The 19,907-nt window shown below is 32.0% G+C and overlaps 2 protein-coding genes across 2 annotated transcripts; both read left to right on the top strand.

Moving 5' to 3' along the window:
• The first annotated feature begins 5,913 nt into the window (after nucleotides 1–5,913).
• LOC131850137 (chitin deacetylase 8-like) lies at nucleotides 5,914–9,643 on the top strand. The gene is made up of 6 exons (XM_059200308.1): nucleotides 5,914–6,072; nucleotides 6,757–7,069; nucleotides 7,767–8,034; nucleotides 8,459–8,645; nucleotides 8,726–8,860; nucleotides 9,554–9,643. The coding sequence occupies exons 1-6, from the start codon at nucleotides 5,914–5,916 to the stop codon at nucleotides 9,632–9,634; spliced, it is 1,143 nt and encodes a 380-aa protein (XP_059056291.1). The 3' UTR covers nucleotides 9,635–9,643.
• A 4,362-nt stretch (nucleotides 9,644–14,005) lies between these two features.
• Nucleotides 14,006–18,072, top strand: LOC131850142 (chitin deacetylase 8-like). Its single transcript, XM_059200314.1, has 6 exons — nucleotides 14,006–14,164; nucleotides 14,845–15,157; nucleotides 15,740–16,007; nucleotides 16,854–17,040; nucleotides 17,338–17,472; nucleotides 17,995–18,072. Exons 1-6 carry the CDS (start codon nucleotides 14,006–14,008, stop codon nucleotides 18,070–18,072), a joined length of 1,140 nt encoding a protein of 379 aa, XP_059056297.1.
• Nucleotides 18,073–19,907: the final 1,835 nt, after the last annotated feature.

Below are 19,907 nucleotides of genomic sequence, written 5' to 3'. Positions count from 1 at the left end.
TTATTATAAACATATTAAATAAGGACTTATTTGAATGTTTTATTTTTTTAATCCTGAGTAGCGTTGACTGTTAATTTAGTATGTTTGTTTAGTAAGCTGTATTATACTTTGAACGCAACCATAACATAATGTATGTAAATGTATATGTAGCCCGATGGAGTATAGGATAGGTATGATCAATATTGAAAAAATTATCGACATCAACATCGATCTATGTATAACTATCGATGTAGTACAAATGTCAATGTCATAAAACATAAATATTTTAGCTAAAATAAATTTGATAAACAATGTATTTTATTATTAAATATATTTATTGTTGCTGTAAAAGTAACCACAAAAGGAATAAACGTTTAGCCTCACTGGTAGGCTAAACGTTCTAGTTTTTAAAACCGCTAATGGTAGACTTTGTTATTTATTAATTCCTATTTTTGGCAATCACAATACCGGTGTAGTAGCTATGAGGTCTTATTTATTTAGACCGCTTGAATTATTTCATAGATCGATGTGTTGAAGTAATTAGGGACGTTAAGTATAGTGAGAATATATCGATGTTAAAACATCAATACGACTTTAAACACCGATATTTATGTATAACATTAATGAATATCGATTGTCGCAACACTAGAGAAATGACAAAAAATCACGACTTATATTAGTACAAAGCGTGAAATTGAATTAGTAAAATAACCACAAACCCATTACTTATATACTAAAGATAACGATAATCTTCTTTATATTTGTTATCTTAACAAATAACAAAATCGTATATAATATGTTTGTCTGTTTGTGTTTTCATAAAAACGGCTAAAGTATTCAGATATCGAAAACTGTAAAAATATTTACAGTTTTCGCAATATTTTGTTAAATAAGATTCAAATATGAGCTGAATGGAATGAAATAATGAATTTTGTGAATATTTTCAAAACCCGCTATTTTATATTTTTTTTATTAATTAATATATTAATGAAATAATAGATACTGTTATATTGAAATTTTATTTCTTTTGTTGTTGGACTATGATCAATTAAAGCGATGTCAGTACGAACTCACAGGCACCACTAGTTACAACAATTTACTTTTACTATTATATAATAATTTTATAGTCCATGAATGAACTACAAGTACCTTTTAAAATTGAAAAAAAGTGATAAAGACATGTTTATATATATACTAATTAATGACTACATATTAGAAAGTTTGTAGTCAAGGTATTAATTAGTATAAATCAGTTTTATAAGCAACCAAATTGGCCACCTCTCAGCCGTGCGCTGTACGCAGCTCTACACTGTATGAGTTGATTTTCAGTGGAACAAATAAAGGTGTACTATTGTGTGCGTGAATATTTTTCTAAATTTCTTCGTAGAAAGATATGTTACAAAGAAAAAGAAGATAGATAAATGAAAAAGGTACGATACCTTAGAAACAGTTGTTGAAAATTTAATAAATATCCCCAATATGGTTGCCAAGCAACTAATCCTAATATAGAACAATTATCTTATCTCTACTCGTACTTGGCCTTTAATAATATTAGGAAAAACCTCTATTTCATTGCGTTCTCTAATGTTACAGTAGTTGCTACATTTGTATTGAGTAGACCATTTGTGGACCCTGTTAGCCACAGCACAGAAGAGAGGACGACGACCTTACTGTTTGTTTTGTAATTGTAATGTTTAAACTGCAATATAAATTGGAAATATATTTTATAATAAAAAACTAAACCTTATAACCACCTTAGATGTAGTCTTAGGAAAGTAGCAGAAAGAATTTATTACATCCAGTATTAGTACTCCCAATTTGTTTTTGTGTATTATAATATGATCGGAATGCTTGGGTATATTTCTCAGCAGTATATTTTATATCAGTGAAATGACAAACAACCTGACGGCTCACCTGAATATAAGTACCTACTACTAGATATAATATATATTCATAAGATTCTTTATCGGCACCATTCCGGATATTGTCAGCGCAGACGGGTTAATAGCGATTTCTACTCAATTTGTATTTTCAATAATATTAAAAATTAAATCCTAGTAGAAACTTTAATAAAGAAAACATTCATAACAACGAAATTATTATTTATTGAGATAATAATCAAATCTAATAACAGATATTATAAATAGAATTGTTGAAACGGAAGGCTTAGCTTATCATTCGTAGCTCAATATAGGTACCTAATACTGGGTATTCTCCATGGGTATTCTTAGTGATTATTTGTGAGTCATTATACTGACCAAAAGAGCTAGTTCACAGACAACTATTATCTTAATAAGTGTGCTATGACTTCTTAATACGAAACGATTTTGTTGAGATAGAAGATGTAATCATAAGAAGAAAATTTTGATTTGTTAATCTTGAATTACATGTTTATAAAATTTTACGTAGAAAATTTCGTGTGCATATTAAAAATATAATAAAAAAGATTCGGACTGTCACCTACATTTATTCTGTACTTAAATTGGATATTGAACATCAGTAGAGAGATAAGATATGCTCGTAATATAAACAAAATATTATCAAATTAGGCTATAACAACTTAAGGGAATAAAATCAGTGAATTTATGTATACTGTTGTGTTCATTCATTCATAAACTTAAGAGCGACGCTCTTGTCGGTGGAGCTCTTGCCACCCTCTACGATCTTCCATCATACTCTTTAAGCTTTGATACGACACGACTCCAATTCTGTCTTTGATTTGTTTGCTGTAACTGTGCCTTGGTCCGCCTCTTTCCTTCTATCTTTCCCTCAATAATTAGTTTCAAACATTCATCGTGCCGTATCAAGTTCCCTAACATTTTTCATCTTCTACTTTCTGTAGCATCCAATATCTGCCTTTTTTTTCACCCTGTGCAAAACTTCTTCATTTCTTACTTTATCTTTCCAGCTAATTCTTTCCATCCTTCACCAGGACCACATATCAAAAGCTTCCAGTTTGTCTTTCTTTTTGAGTTAATGTCCATGTTTCAGATGCATACAAAGCTATACACCAGTTATAGGTCTTAATAAATCTTTTCCATGAGTTCTTGGATATCTTAACATGTAAAAGGTATTTTTGTTATTAAATACTTTTTTTGCCATAGCTATTCTTGTTGTAATAACCGTGGTACATCTGAAGTACAACTGAGCCTGGTGATTAAACTGCTTAAATATTTGGATGAGTCTACCTGATCGATCTGTGTTTTATTAATTTTTGAATTTGATTTATTACGGGGCTTAACTTTTGTTATTCTCATTGTTTTCGTTTTATTTATATTAATGTTGAGTCCATATTTTTTTAAAGTTGTACTCATAATTTCTAATAGTACTTGTAGCTGTGTGTAGTTTTCTGCTAATGTAGCTATATCGTCAACAAATATAATGAACTGTATCCTTTGACCATTTATTTTAATTCCCCCTTGGTTTAATTCTACTGTTTCCTTTATTGCAGCTTCTATAAAAATATTGAATATAAATGGTGAGAGTGGACAGCCCTGCCGTATTCATTGCTTAATTTTTGCAGTTTCCTTTTCTTCTCCTATCTCTATTATGGTTTCTTTATTATATTAAATTATTATTATAAAGTCAATTTGGTATCTTCCAATATCTCCTGGCATCTTCCAAGTGTATGAATTTACCTAAGTGTTTTTGGCTGTTTAAAGAAGTGTTCCCAATAAACATATCATTTTCCTTACAGAACTATATTAATCTATCCCCTCTGAAGTTTTTGACCCCATGACCAAATTTACCAACTGTTCCTTCCCCAACCACTGCGTTGAAATCACCCATGACTATCAAATAATCATTTTTATTAACTGTATCTATTATTTTGTCAATTTGGTTATATATATCTTCCATTTCTTCATCCGGATAACCACCAGTGGGCACATAAACTTGTATAATTATTAAATTAGTTGTATCTGCTTTTATTTTAACTGATGTTATTCCATCGCTACGGTGCTATTTTCCACCAATTTACCCCATTTTCTCCTCCCGTATATATTATTTTATTATTCTCCTTCCAGTAATCTCCGCTGCCTTCCCATCTAACCTCACATAATCCCAGAATGTCTATCTTTTTATCTATTCTTTTCCTCTAATACTTCATTCAGTTTTCCTGGTTTCAACGACGTCCTTACATTCCATGTGCTTATCTGGCAAGGATTTCGCTTAATGACGACCGGTTCAGCCTTGCTTCTGCCCCTGCCGGACTCAGACTGCCACGGCATATTACATCGTGGAAGCCCGTTGGCAAGAACTTTACTATTTTCTTTTTCCATTGCATTCGTGCTCCATTTATTAGGGATTTTTGTGTGGTAGTTTCCCCATTTGCCTTCCCCACCGTGGTTCACTGGCCGAGGGTGTTCGCCCGCTAATATCTGGTCAAAAGCCCTTCCTGAAATTATTTCTTCGGCCCTTTGCCAGTATTAACGTTTCCACTTCCAACGCTAGGGGAAGACCTATATAATGGCAGTCTTTATTCGCCATGTTACAACGTCGTCATTAGACTTTTGTGGTATTTTATAGAAAGATTCACCCCTATAACCTCCCACCACGTCCTAGTAATGCTGCCTCTGTTTGGTCGGGGACTGCTTATTCGACATATTCGCAGCTAACCATCATATCTGCCTTTCACTATCCGCCACCTGTGACCCCGTTGGTAGCCTACAGCTCGGCAGCAATTATATATACTACAGAGAGATAAAATATGCTCGTCATAAAAACAAAATATAAACAAAATATTATCAAATTAAGCATTATAAAATGAATTTATGTATACTATAGTGTAGTAACTATTATTTATGGTAAAAAAATGTACTAGAAGGTACCATACAAGGTGGGTAAAAAATAATTTAAAAACCAAATTATTTTTTGCCACTTTACCTTGTGCCGGACATTGTCCCTTTCGAGAGAACCTATTATATTATCTAATACTATTGCTTAATAAATAATGCTTTTTAAATTATGTAGTTTAATTTATTATTTTAAATAAATTGAATAAACAAAATAATGAAATAATTATTCCATTAAATTTCAATAGAATGCAGGAGCTTTTAGCAAACACTCAGCCCAGTCTAAAAGAGTAACCAGCCAAGCTCTGGATAGAAACATACAAGCTTTCTAATCTTCCTAGCTTCTTAGGGTATCCTTACTGTTCTGAAGTTTTGGGTACGATAGGAACGCATTGTTCTCCAGGATTGCAATTTGTTGACCGTTTCTTGTGCTTCAAGATAACCACGGCAAACATTCTTCTTCTTCAAGTATCTGTGGAACTTATTGTAACAACGTACGAGTTTGTTTGACTTAATGCTTAATTGTTTTTTAATTCTTGGTCGCATCTGTCGCCGGTGTCGTTTTACTAGCCGATACCGATATGTAATTAACTGAATACACGTAACGCCCGTCCTACCCTAAAAGAAACGAAGAATATCACTTAACCAACACATTATTATGATATATTTCTGACTGACTCTTCATTGAGAAACACGTACAAATCACATGCACTACAGAAAAATAACACCGAAATTAATAAAATGTAATATACACGTTATTTTCACTTTAGACTTTTAAAAAATGTGAATAATCTTCTTTCAGCTTACAATGGCCCAAACAAATGACGATAGACTAATATAAACGTAAATTGACAAGTACAAATAGATAAGTGTTTATTCCTGTATATAATATTTTAACATGTGTTATTTATAAACTATTACATGTATAATACCAAATAATTTGAAATTAGGAGGAAATCGAGCTTATCTTCAGATAAGATACCTTAAATCTTATTAGTTGCACTTCCAGTAATCATGATTTAATCACGAGAAAAAATATAATTTAAAAACAAAAATGGAAAGATAATGATAAATTAAATATAAAAGGCTCGGATGCGATAGTTGCTGGCCATTTCCTAATGAGAAGTCTGTGCGAGGAATAATGAAGTGGTGTGCAGTGATTTGTCTGTTGTTCGCATTGGTGGCTTGCGACGATCTGCCGTATGCTGAGCCATGTAACGAACAAACCTGTCAATTACCAGACTGTAGGTGCTCATCTACAGTAATTCCTGGAGGCCTGGAAGCTAGAGACACACCACAGGTATATAATATTCACGAAAATTTATTTACCGATGTACCGATGTAGATTTTGTAAAAATCATCAACATCAATCACTTCAGCCAAATAGCTTGCTTTATATGACGTGTTTTGGTGGTAGAGATATTACAGAGTAGGAAGGAACTAGTTTATTCCTCTGGATAGGCAACGACAGTTCGCGTATATATATAGGCAAGATACATGGAAAGCACCACGCTTTTCTTGTATATAGGCGACGAAAGCCGCTTACAATCGGATTCATAAAAAAACATGTAACGTGCTACATACACATTAATATTATTTTCTATTTTTAAAAAATATTTTTTTGTTGACAAAATAAAATAATAAAAATTACCTGTTAATACTATTAATACATAAAAATACTACAATGCAAATTTTATGCAGTAAGTTTACTACATTTCAATTTAATTTAAAAATTTATTGTGTTTATAACCGATTTTATTTAAGTAAAAACAAGCGAAATAAAAAAATGATTAGCATCGAATAATCGAAAATCGATTAATAGCTACTTAGTACTTCTTGAAGTCCAAGGAGGACTAAAGCATAGATTGTTATTGACACTTAAAATAATGTTTTTCTATCTAATAATACTCGTATCTATATCGTAAGATTTAAAGACGATAACAGTATTTTTGACACAGTTACATCATTGTGTGTTTATTTTCAGTTCGTTCTCGTCACCTTCGATGACAACATAAATCATGTAAATATTGAAACCTACAGAGATATATTATACAATCGTAGAAATTCGGACAATTGCCCCTCTGGTTTTACCTTCTACATTAATCATGAATACAACAATTATGTATTCGTCAATGAACTTTACAACCAAGGCTTCGAGATCGCCCTACATTCAATCACTCATCAGGAGCCTATGTCTTACTGGGAAGAAGCCTCTGTTGAAACTATGACGAGAGAATTTGGGGACCAGATACTACAAATGTCACACTTCGCAAATATTCCCTACGATAGTATAGATGGTGATTATCTATTTTGTGTTATATATAAAATTGATATTATTTCTGTGTTCAATCCAAATTGTTAGTAATGGGTTACTAGTGACCTTATTTCTAGCAATGTATCAGCCAGATCGACGCTAAATCAGTTAACCTTGAAAATCATCGTGGTTAATTACTAGTTATTTCATCACGATGGGCTAACTGCTTCTTCATTTGTCTCGCTTTAGTCCTATTTACTTGGGGTCAGTCCATCTGGTCAATCTTCGCCAGTACGGTGTGTCCTGGATCGTCTGGGGTGTTATTTTGTACGATGATGATGGCAAACGTGCATACACCCCAAATGATGGTAAACGGTTACCAGTTTACGATTACGCAACCTATGGAGGTCTGAGATACCAGGGATGTCAAGTGCGCGTTGCCGACTTTCAAGAAAACTTAGTATAAAAATAAGAAAGAAGGGTTCTTATATAACCCCATGCTGCAGTCACGCAAGAAAACTTCTAATTGTTGAACATCATTTCAAAACATTAAATTACCCGGCTGTTGTTACATGCTAATATAGCCTACCTAATAGTACATAATAAATTACCATAATAGTATCCGATTAGTATTTAATTCATACAATTTTCCACTACTCGTACAGTACAAAAATGCTATTTTATAATTTTTAACTCATTGTTATTACTGATATATTTAATTACTTCTCTTCCCTTTTTAGGTATGCGTATTCCCTTCCTCCAGCTGGGAGGCAACTCCAGTTATCAGATGATGGCCGAAAATGGCTTACTTTATGACCACACTTGGCTTACTATTACCAACATCGAACCTGCTATATGGCCATACACTCTTGAACACGCTTCAACTCAAGATTGTGTTATAGAACCATGCCCTACAGCTTCAATTCCTGGTGTGTGGGTACTCCCTATGCTTACCTGGAGAGATTTAAATGATATTCCATGCCCGATGGTTGACAACTGCCCAACAGCGTAAGTGTTTTAATCTAATAATGATAATACTGTAAATGAAATATTACGAACTAACATTGAGAAATAGTATTAAATCGTGTAATGATACTCGTCGATCAACATTCATCCCATTTTATGAGTACAAATTATTTTACATATCTCACGAGTATTCACCATAAATTAGTCTGCAAAACTTCGCACTGAACTGGATTCATATATCCACTAAAAACTATTCTTGTAGTATGGAATGGTTAAAGTACTAATGGTTGAACTAGTTCTATTGTACTGGACTGACAGTGCACCTGTGACGACAACCGTGTCTACAATATAAATGTGATTGTAAAAACAGAAAAAATATGATTCAAAAGTGTTTTAATTAATCTAGTTATCCCAGATTCAAATAGTTAGTTTTATACTTATATTTTGTTGTTACTATTCTATCCAGGCCTGACCTTACTGATGAAGAAGGCTGGTTCCAGTTCATTGTATCTAACTTCGAGAGACAGTACTTGGGCAACCGAGCTCCATTCGGTTTTTACATCCACGCGTGGTATCTCAGCGTCAATCCAGCTGTGGAGAGAGCACTTGACAGATTCCTGGATCTAATTAATAATCTCAATGACGCATTTTTGGTTAGTTATAAATTCAATATGAATACTCACTTAATAAGGTACATAATTTTATGAAAAAATACATTAATTGTATGTTTCAGGTCAACAGCCGTGATGTAATCGAGTGGGTACAGAATCCTGTGCCGGTGAACGAGTACAGACAGCAACCATGCAACACTTTTGTCCCGACTACATGCGCAGCACAAAGTTGTGGGCCCATACAAGCTGAACACAAGGTTGTTGATTGATGATATATGATTATTTGAAATTAAAATCACATACATTTATTTTCCGTCGATTATTACATGATATTTAGAAAAGGCATCATGTAACAACTATCGTAGACGTTGTAGAGCACGAAATATTTGACATGTCTTCATTTCATGACATTTTACTCCTAAGAGTCTGGTATAGAGCAATCATCATATGTTTATATCATTTTCCTTGTTACATGTTTGTGTTTTCAATTACCGGGAATTGCATAGAAATATACACTAATCTATGAAATGTTTTTGGTACATGCACATTGGATCTCTGGTCCATAGATACTGAATCCTGGGCAATAACGCACACATTTCAAGTCAATACTTATTAATATTACTGTAAACAAGATGAACCTTTGTGATGTTTTCCGAATACTAAATGCAATCTAAAACTTTATTTTAATGATTACATATGTTAATAAAGCAAAAATTAATACATAATACTTACTAAATTATTGCATACATAGGTTATTTTTTTATTTATGGTACATAGATAACAATTGGTGGTAGATACACAAGTAATAAAGTACTCTATGATCAACTTAATATGTATGTAAATTTTTGTAATTTACAAATTCTGGTAAAGATTCAAACAGTGAATCTTCTTAGTACTCAAAATAGTGGTTCTTTATTAATTTCTAATTTTCCTTTTTATTTTATTTCCAGGAGGACTACGACTATTGGTTGCAAGGCTGCGCCCCATGCCCCAGAGTGTATCCATGGCTTAACAATCCTCTCGGCGTATAAATGTGTTTTGATATTAATTACTTTATCATTAATTTGTTGTAGAAATAATGTTTATTCTGATTGAAAAAGTTTCAAAATTCCTTAAACATGACATGTTTTTCGTGACAAATATCTAAATTATTGTAATCGTATTATATTTCTAATTAAATAAGGAGGACATATTTAAATGTTAATTTACTTGTTTTTTTTATTGGATCTTTGTATGGTTCGTTTGATTAGTCTGAATATTTGCCCCTAAATATGAATTGTTAGAGGAGTTCTTTATTTATTTAGATAGATAAAATAAATATTTATTGGATAATGCATTCCATAGTTTGACAGTAAGCAGTTGATAGGTAGTTAAATTCAAAATAGATCTATTAGTATTATTAATAATTATTATAGATCATTATATAGGTTCAATTACAAGCAGTATACGTATATTTAGAACAATACAATTGAATACTAAAGTAAAATTGAAAATATGAAATGCGAATAAGATGTTGTTATAAAAATATTGAAAAGCATGCTACGACAGTATAAAATTAAACAAAGTTCAATAAAAAGGACATACTCGTAGTATACAACTTACTGGGGTTACTCTGAAAAGTTACACCAAACCGCAAGAATTTTAAGTATCTATAAAACGAACACCTTTTGTTCTACAACTTTCCCTGAAACCATATAATTTTTCCAAGAAAAACGGTACGTTACAAATTTGTTATATAAAAATACAATAACACCGAAAGAATCAACCCTAACATCATCTGTCACCAACCCTATCATAACAGGAATTAGGACATTTTTTATGAATGAAATCGAATACTTGCTTTGTTTTTCGTTACACAGTTAATTTGCAAGACTTGCCATTCTACTAATCAAGAACGTCGGCTACTTTTGATTGAATACCAAATAATAGAGTTGTAGAGTTGTGATACTTTGTTATAAATGATATATACTTATTTTTGTATGAATAAAAATCGCTTTCGCAAACAATATAACGCGGGATCAATTAGTTTTTAGTACCTAATGTTGCAGTGCTAGCGGCTTAGTATGCCATTTACGACTACTACAGGATTAGTCGGTAACGTAATATTGAATTATTGAGACCACAAACTTGTTGTCTATATTCTATTTATTTATTCTTTTGCACGCAAAATTGTGTATATGGCGGACTTGAATTGAATGCCTGATAGCATTTTCTACCAATCAACCGTCGCGTTGCTCAGACTACCCCTGAAGGCGGTGCAATTTATTACCTAAGTAGAGAATATCGAAATACAAAATAGATTAACACATAAAAAAATTCTATTGCAGGTGTACAACATATTAATATTATTAATGAGGATTTAATAATATTAATATGTTGTACACGTCGAATAGGTAGTATAAAATTTATTTCAAAACAAATAAAAGTATTTTTTTCTTCTTTTAATATAAAAGGCTTCCACCCTAATGAGGTCGTCGATTTTGCCAACGTCTCCGACGTTGAGAAATGAAGAGTAAGTTTTTGTGACTATATTCGTTAACTTCAAGACTGCTTCCAATAATTATTTATTATTGTAGTTCTATTACAGTCACTTATAATAAAACGATTCTACCCTTAGTTCAACAAGGTGAAATGACGATCTCGAATCAAGATCGCTGGAAGGAAGCGTTAGAAGTGAGCAGCGTAGTACCGATCGTTATGGAGATTTTTGGAAGATTTGTGGCCTTCAGTGTTCTGCAGTTGACGTCTCTGGAGCTGAAATGATAATGATGACCCACAGTTCAGAATACAGTTCTTCTTGAATAGAAAAGTCAAGAACTGACAAGAATCTCAGCTTTTCAAATAAGATTGAACATGATAATAAAATACAAATTTATCATTCAATTAAATCGTGGATAATTTTCATTTATTTATTTATTTAATTCGGATTACATCCATAATGTGTTAGTAAACAACTTATAAAACTATGTTAGTATATTACAATATACAGATACAGAGATAATGTAGGGCCTACCAGTATTAGCTATTACTGTATAAAAATGTTATTAGATAATGTTATTTATTCATACAATTGGATTCAAATTTTTCTACTAATTAATTTCGTTGACGCGGTGAACTCTGATGGTAATACACATCCTTAAGTATACTCTATAAAACTTTCGTTACAAGAAAGCCAAATCTGGTAATAGAAATAACAAAAAGAAGTAAGTGAAAAAAATATACTTTGAAATATAAGATTATTCAAGTAACATTTAGATACTAAAAATCATAACGTAATCAATTTAAAACAAATAACTATTTATATTATTTTAAGAAGATAATATGTGATAAAAACAATCTAACCAGTCAAATTAACAATAATGATAATTATAATATACAATAATACTAATAACCTTGGACAATTAACACAGCGCCATCTAGTCGCACGGTAAGCAGAGCTTGTGTTATGGGTACTAGGCAACTGGTATAAATACTTAGATATTTTGTAAATACATACATAATATACATAGACAACACCGTTGGTATGGGTGTGATGAATCGAACCCGCAACCATTAGAAGGAAGGCGGTGTGCTAAACCGCTAGACCACCGAGGCCGTCGATTATTGTTCATTGAGATAATAATCAAATCTAAGAAATAATATTATAAAGTTCATATAAATAAAATTGTAGTAGTTGCTGGCTTAGCTTATCATAAGCACAGGTAAAGTACAAGTTACCTAACGCTGACCAATATCCAATAGACCGGTTTTAATGCACAGATAACATATTTCACTGATTGTGCTGTAACTTCCTGATAGTTTGTGTAGGGATAGAACGACGAAGCATTAGAATAAGAATTAATGTAATAAACCGCTACACTGTTAAGGTCATAAAATAGTATAATTATGAATATCTCTTGTTCTATACAATAGGCGGAGCACATAGCTCATAGGTCAGATGGGCGTTGGGGTAGTAAAGTCTTCGAGTTGCGGCCGCGGACTGGAAGACACAGCATGGGAAGGACTCCGACAAGGAGGACCGACGATCTGGTCAAGATCGCTGGAAAGCGCTGGTTGCGAGCAGCGCAGGAACAACCGTCGTGGAGATGGACTGAATGATGATGATGATGATGATGAATGAAAATCTGAAAACAAAGGCGGCACAACGACGCAATCAGATTAATATACTTTTAATTAATATACTTATCACATTATTTAATTATTTACAAGTACATATATATAACTTTTTGATTTAAGTCATCACCTATATTTATTTCTATATCTACATTGGATGACTGAATATTATTAGAAAGATAAGATATGCTATAAATAAATTGTTATCAAATTAAGCGCCAACAACTTAAGGTCTAGTGAAGGAAATTATATTAATGTCACAATTAAAAAGAAATAATTAAAATCTGAAGAACTACATGAAGAGCACGAATCAATCCCTAATATAGGAATACGCAAGTTGATAAATAATTATATTGAATAACTATACGGGTACACTTAATTCAATTGTAAACATCAGAATTCTATAATAATTAAATCAAAACCGACAAACTATGTTGCTCACCTCTGATTGGTGTAGTTATATATCAGAATATTGCTCAACATTAAAAGAAATCAAATAAAACTACACTAAATTTATATAAACTTACATTGCTTTTATTATATTTAGCTTAATTATTAATCCAGTTCTATTACAAATATTTCCTAAAGGGAAACCTCTAAGACAAATACAGGAACCTTCTACTACGTATGTGTCAATTATACAATATTATCAATATTAATCCACACAGTTTTAAACTTTATTTACAACTAGCTGTGCCCGCGCTTTCACTCGCATGACATTTAGAACCTATGTGTTATTCTGATGTAGAAGATATGTCTCTGTAAAGTTTCAACAAAATCCGTTTCTGCGTGAAAGAGTAACAAACATCCTTTCATACTCACAAACTTTCGCATTTATAATATCTCGAGCTCTCAAAAAATGTTGTATTAGCATAATACAATATTATTTAAAAGTTCCCGATACACTCATGATTTCTCGTTTACGTAAAATGTACAAATAAATTTTACGAGTTTCGATAACTACAACTGTAACTATTTCATTCCCTACAACTGATTATATATTTTTTTTAATTTCGCAACATATTAAGATGATGTATTAGGTTGATATTTTTTAGTAAATTGTATAAAATATTATTTCAGCGTACAGTGATTACTGATTATTTAGCCCAATGTATTGCACAAGATAAGAAATCACGTTAATCGATAGATAAGTTATCTTAAATCTTATTGATGTGATGTCGAGAAAAAATATGATTGAAAGGCAAAAATTAAAAGATAATGATAAATTATATAAAATGGTAGGATGCGATAGTTAACGACCATTTTCTTGGAAGTCTGCACGAGTAACAATGAAGTGGTTAGCAGTGATTTGTCTGGTGTTCGCGTCGGTAGCTTGCAATGAGCTGCCTTTTGCTGAACCATGTAACGAACAACTATGTCAATTGCCAGATTGTAGATGTTCATCTTCAGGCATTCCTGGAGGCTTGCAACCGAGAGATACACCACAGGTTTTATTAATATTTTACAGTTTAAATATTCTATTGATTGGGCATCATTATAATTTAATTCATATTATAACAGCGTTACGAGCATGGACATTTGTAAGTCGCTTGTTTGTGTGTCGAAAAATCGTCATGTTTGTATATTTAGTCACCGCAAAAAGAAACAAAAAATATTGTATTGTATCGTAATATCAAAAAAACAGTAAAGATTTTCTATGGCAGGTATTTATTGGTTTTCTGATAAATTTTATAGTAGATATTGAACTTTGACACACGATTAGGAGGCGAATAGGATTTCGCTGGGTTAGTTATCGAATACATTTACTGATATCTTAAATTTGCTGCAATTTAAATTAAATTATTTCAAAGAAAAACAATAATCGAATAACTGTCTTTTGGACTCGTAGACTTAATGCTGGATTTCTTTTAGGACTCCTAATATTGTCACACACAACATATAAACAGGATATTACATAATTTTACCACCAATTGACCCTTCACCAGGACATGTTTTAACAGCGTCAAAATAACGAGAGCTCTTTAATAATATTATCGCGTTAAATTCCCATTTATATAATATGTATAATTACAAACAATCGTGAAAAACAAAACAGTGTTTGACATTTAGAATATCTATTATGAAATATTTAGTTTTTATAAATTTTCAACAGTGTGTCTTTTTTCAGTTCGTTCTCGTTACCTTCGATGATAATATAAATTCCATAAATATGGAAACATACAGAGAGATATTATACGGACGTAATAATTCGGACAGTTGCCGTTCCGGTTTTACCTTCTACATTAATCACGAATACAACAATTATGTATTCACCAATGAATTGTACAACCAAGGTTTCGAGATCGCTCTACATTCGATTAGCCACCAGGAGCCAATGGAATACTGGGAAGAAGCAACAGTGGAAACTTTGGAGAGAGAGTTTGCGGACCAAATAGGTCAAATGTCACACTTCGCAAATATTCCCTACGAGAGTATAAATGGTTATTATCAATTTTTAATTAATTTAATGTTTTACCTTTTTCATGAATTCCATAAAGTACAGTAATAATATAAAGGTTATATTTTATATCGTTTACATATACACATACATTGCGCCCGACATTATCACTATAATGTGCTAGACATTATCTGCAAGTCATAGGGAGGGTATTATGGAATTATGAATCTTTTTATAATGGACCCAATTGTGATAAAGATGATCTTTATTAAGACAATTAATATGTCTTCAATCAGGACAAGTCTTTAGTTCTGGTAATAAAGATATTAACAGAATCAAAGAACAACTTAATCTTCAGTTCAGCATATTCCTTCAACATAACGGCTATATTGTACAACTTTTACGATTTTTATTGTATTATATACAATAGTTAGGGGGAGGCCTTAATTCAGCAGTTGACATCTTCTGGGCTAAGATGATGATTATATACAATACAATAAAAGTCGATAAATACTACTGCTTATTATGGTTATACGTTATCTGGTTAATACTCAACTATTAATAATATATTTTTAATATTTTAAAATAAGATTAAATGTCATACTAACTTCTAAACACTCCTCAGGTATACGCGTTCCCTTCCTCCAAATGGGAGGAAATTCCACTTATCAGATGCTAGCTGATAACGGTTTGCTTTACGACCACACTTGGCTCTCTATCACTAATATTGAACCTGGTTTCTGGCCGTACACTCTGGATTATGCTTCAACCCAAGACTGTGTTATAGAACCATGCCCTACAGCTTCAATTCCTGGCGTGTGGGTACTCCCTATGCTTACCTGGAGAGATTTAAATAATAACCCATGCCCAATGGTTGACAACTGCCCTACACCGTAAGTATTTTAAGATATTATATTGAAATTATTAAAATCGTTAGCATGTATATCTCGGTTTGTGAATACTTCATCTGAAAAACATATCGCTTTTATTAATTTTTATATTATTGGTTTGATCAAAAATCTTACCAGTTACATAAACTATTTCCATAAGAAAATAATTATTTATTAATATAAATATTTATAATCTACAATTTTCTAAAGAAACTACAAAAACTGTACTTGTAAAATGGCAATTTTTTTAATGATGATGATGTCAAATTACATTTAATATTAATTATAATATTGTATATACCTTACGCATTTAAAAAAGTAATTATATCTGATAGTAAACTTAGAGATATATCTTAATTTCTTAAATGATTCCGCAAAAAAAATAGTTATGGCATAGCTTCGTACAACGCTGTTTCTGTTAGAAAACTTAAGAAGTTTATGCATTTAAGTATGTAGGTTCAGAGACCCACTTATATTGGTGATATTCTTGCCTTATTACGATTTTCAGCTTTCTTTAAATATTTATGTGATACTGTTAGCATGATTTTTGAAGTCTTACTTAAAGCGTCATACTCATTATAGCTACGTCATACTCGGAGTGCTTTATTTAGAGATTAGTTAGCTCTATTCGATATTTTAAAAGAGCCGTCTTTTTTTAAACATTCTTCTCGGTTATTTTTTATACAAATGTTGTGGAAGAATTTAAATTTCTTTTCGTAATATTTTAATTTTAAATACATTATTTCTCGGATTTTTTGTAATCGAATGTTAATACAAATCTCTATTCCAAAGAAGTTGAATTATGTATATTTTAGTAAAAAAATACTCCTATTCTATTTCATAACACAGGCCTGCTCTGACTGATGAAGAGGGATGGTTCCAGTTTATTTTAACTAACTTCGAGAGACAGTACTTGGGCAACCGAGCTCCATTCGGTTATTACATCCACGCGTGGTATCTCAGCGTGAATCCAGCTGTGAAGAGAGCACTCGACAGATTCATTGATCTAATTAGTAATCTCAATGACGCATTTTTGGTTGGTAACAAATTCAACACGTTATGTAATTAAATAACATACATATTTTTTAAAAAATAATAAATAATCCTGGACAATTAACACACCGCCATCTAGTCCCACGGCAAGCTGAGCTTGTGTTTTGGATACATAGAAAACACGCAGATAGATACAAACAATCATACTCATGAATACAAATGTTTGCACCGTGTGAGGAATCGAACCAGCAGCCATCGGAATCAAAGCGGTGTGCTAAACCACTAGACCACCGAAACCGTCTCCAGTGAACAATTTGTTTACAATAATTATATATTTCAGGTCAACAGTCGTGATGTAATCGAGTGGGTAAAGAATCCTGTGCCGGTGAACGAGTACAGACAGCAACCATGCAACACTTTCGTCCCGACTACATGCTCGGCACAAAGTTGCGGACCCTTACAATCTGACCATAAGGTTTGTAATCATATAAGATCATATGGTTATTCCATATACCCACAATCCAAGAGGTATGTTCATATGCTCTTTTATATGCCGTGCTCTTTTATATGCTACGGCATATAAAAGAGCATATGAACATGAACCCAAATTGTAGGGGCGAAGTCTTCTTATTACATACCTATAGATTATTGTAGGATGTACTCTTGAGGAAATATTTGTTTTGTTTGTTGTATATTAGTTAAATATGCAGTGCAGTTTCACTATAAGTGTTCGAGCGTTACCGAACACCGGCCGGCTCGAAGACTTCTTTTGACCTTCACTAATTACGAATATTGGAATACAGTGGATTTTAAAACTATAAAGTATAGTGTTTTACAAATAAATAGAATATGCATGCAGTGTCCTCGTTGAGGCAATAGGAAAGGAGTCGACTAAAACCGACACGGCCCGACCACTACTAGTGATGTTGTTTGATAACAATCAAACAATAAATTTGTTGTTTATTAAGTTCTAGTTTTGTTTTCATTTTTCCAGGAGGACTACGACTACTGGATGCCTGCCTGCGCTCCATGCCCCAGAGTGTATCCATGGCTTAACAATCCTCTAGGCGTATAAATGAATGTATTTGTTATAGAAATTAGAAAATAAGAATTATTTCTGATTGAAAAAAAAAGTAAATAAATAACATTTTTAGTAACAACTCCTTTATAACGTAATATTTTTTTTTTTCAACTATCATTCATATTACTGCATATTACTACACATACTACCTACTACATGTACATTTTACATATCATATTAAATAAGAAGGACACAATAAAATGTTTTTATCATTGTTTTATAATCCTGAATGGCGTAATTATTCAAGTTTTTTACCATAATTTTCGGTTAAATATATCAGCAGTATTTTACAGTAGTAATTTTGCCCCTCCGATCGATTCCCGTCCCATTCATCGGGGATCCAAATTACAACGACCCGAGTCGAGTTTTGAACCCCTAGCGGTGCCCTCAGTTTAAAATCCCATCCGTCAGACGGAAGTTAGCCTTCAGCCGCTGCATAAGTCCTTCATGGGTTGGAAGTGCCATCTGCATTGGCCCCCTAGCATCTGGTGAAGCCAGCCGCAGACAACAATATCTATCACTTAATAATTTAAAAAATTAATTTGTTTGATAACAAATTATTCCAAAATAGTTTTAATAATCTAGATAAATAGAAATAATCATGACTTCAATATAATAAACATAAATTTATTTAATCGACAATTATATTTAATTTTCAATTTGTAATGGATGGGTGATTAAAAAAATGTCTAAAATCTGAAATATACTGAATACAGAACTATGTTTTAAATAGAAATACAGGTATGTTAGCGATTGCAGTATGAAGAAACCAGTATAGTGTCTTATTTGAAGGTGTGGGACGCAGTTACCTAGATACATCAAAATAATAAATATATTGTCTACTAAGCACTGCTGTGTCTAAACTGTGTCACCTTACATTTTATTTACTATTGTTATTTTGTATATAAGGTCATTATTTCTATGTACACATTGTCAGTTTATTACCATCTGTAATATACATCGTCTCGACCACCAACATCGTATTCATTCACCCGCAACAGTGGTGACCCCGTTATCGACATCGAACCCGCAACAGAAGGTATTATAATATAAAAAGTTAGCGCACGGTAAGTTCCAGATAATATTATATTCGTAAACAACAGAAATGTATAATATTATGGCAGTAATTATACATTTAATATATCTCAATTCTTAAACCATACTCTTCAGATGGTAAAACTTCATATTGTTCGAGAAAACCCATCAGTTGCTTACTGTTTAAGTTGTTAGGATCTTACATTTACAGGTCTTAACAATAACCCAAAACCCTCAATAAATAAAATTGAATAAAATTGAAATTAGTCTATAATTACTACTTTTGTATCAATATCTGACCTTATTGGCTTATATTGGGTGAATAACAACCTTAATAATAATAAATAATAATAATAACAACTTTCTTAAACTAAAAAGAAATATCCGTATCGACATAGTTATATTACAAATCTGGGTGATTGAATTAATAAAAACTGTTTGTTAGAGACTGAACAGTTTCAAAGTCATCTAATCTAATCAGCACTCATCTAATATAATTTATTATGATCTATCATCTCCTTTTTGCTCGTGCCTAAATTTGCTGATAAGAGGAGTAGAGGCCTCAGAATTTATTAGTAGAATTTATTTTAATTCAAATCAAACTACCAGTTAGTTTAATAATATATAATCAAGTAGCTGCAATACATTAAATAAAAGCCATAAAAAATGTTATTCTGGAAAGATTGCAGAATTCACAGATATATATCATAAAACAATAACGTTATTAATCGGTGCAATGTATAGACTTAATTCTAAATCAATACATAAAGATCAAAATATTAAAGACTATGCTG

The sequence above is a fragment of the Achroia grisella genome, unplaced genomic scaffold (genome assembly GCF_030625045.1).
Source record: "Achroia grisella isolate CSIRO2021 unplaced genomic scaffold, CSIRO_AGI_Agris_v1 utg702, whole genome shotgun sequence".
NCBI classification, from domain to species: Eukaryota; Metazoa; Arthropoda; class Insecta; order Lepidoptera; family Pyralidae; genus Achroia; species Achroia grisella.
The sequence above is the reverse complement of the archived record's forward strand: the minus strand, read 5'-3'. Positions and strand labels throughout refer to the sequence as shown.

Excerpts from the sequence above, each read along its gene's own strand:
- LOC131850137 (XM_059200308.1), top strand. The coding sequence starts at position 5,914 with ATGAAGTGGTGTGCAGTGATTTGTCTGTTGTTCGCATTGGTGGCTTGC. Across the intron at positions 6,073-6,756 it reads AAGCTAGAGACACACCACAG|TTCGTTCTCGTCACCTTCGA; the intron begins GTATATAATATT and ends GTTTATTTTCAG. Across the intron at positions 7,070-7,766 it reads TCCCTACGATAGTATAGATG|GTATGCGTATTCCCTTCCTC; the intron begins GTGATTATCTAT and ends TTCCCTTTTTAG.
- LOC131850142 (XM_059200314.1), top strand. The coding sequence starts at position 14,006 with ATGAAGTGGTTAGCAGTGATTTGTCTGGTGTTCGCGTCGGTAGCTTGC. Across the intron at positions 15,158-15,739 it reads TCCCTACGAGAGTATAAATG|GTATACGCGTTCCCTTCCTC; the intron begins GTTATTATCAAT and ends AACACTCCTCAG. Across the intron at positions 17,473-17,994 it reads CCTTACAATCTGACCATAAG|GACTACGACTACTGGATGCC; the intron begins GTTTGTAATCAT and ends TTTTTCCAGGAG.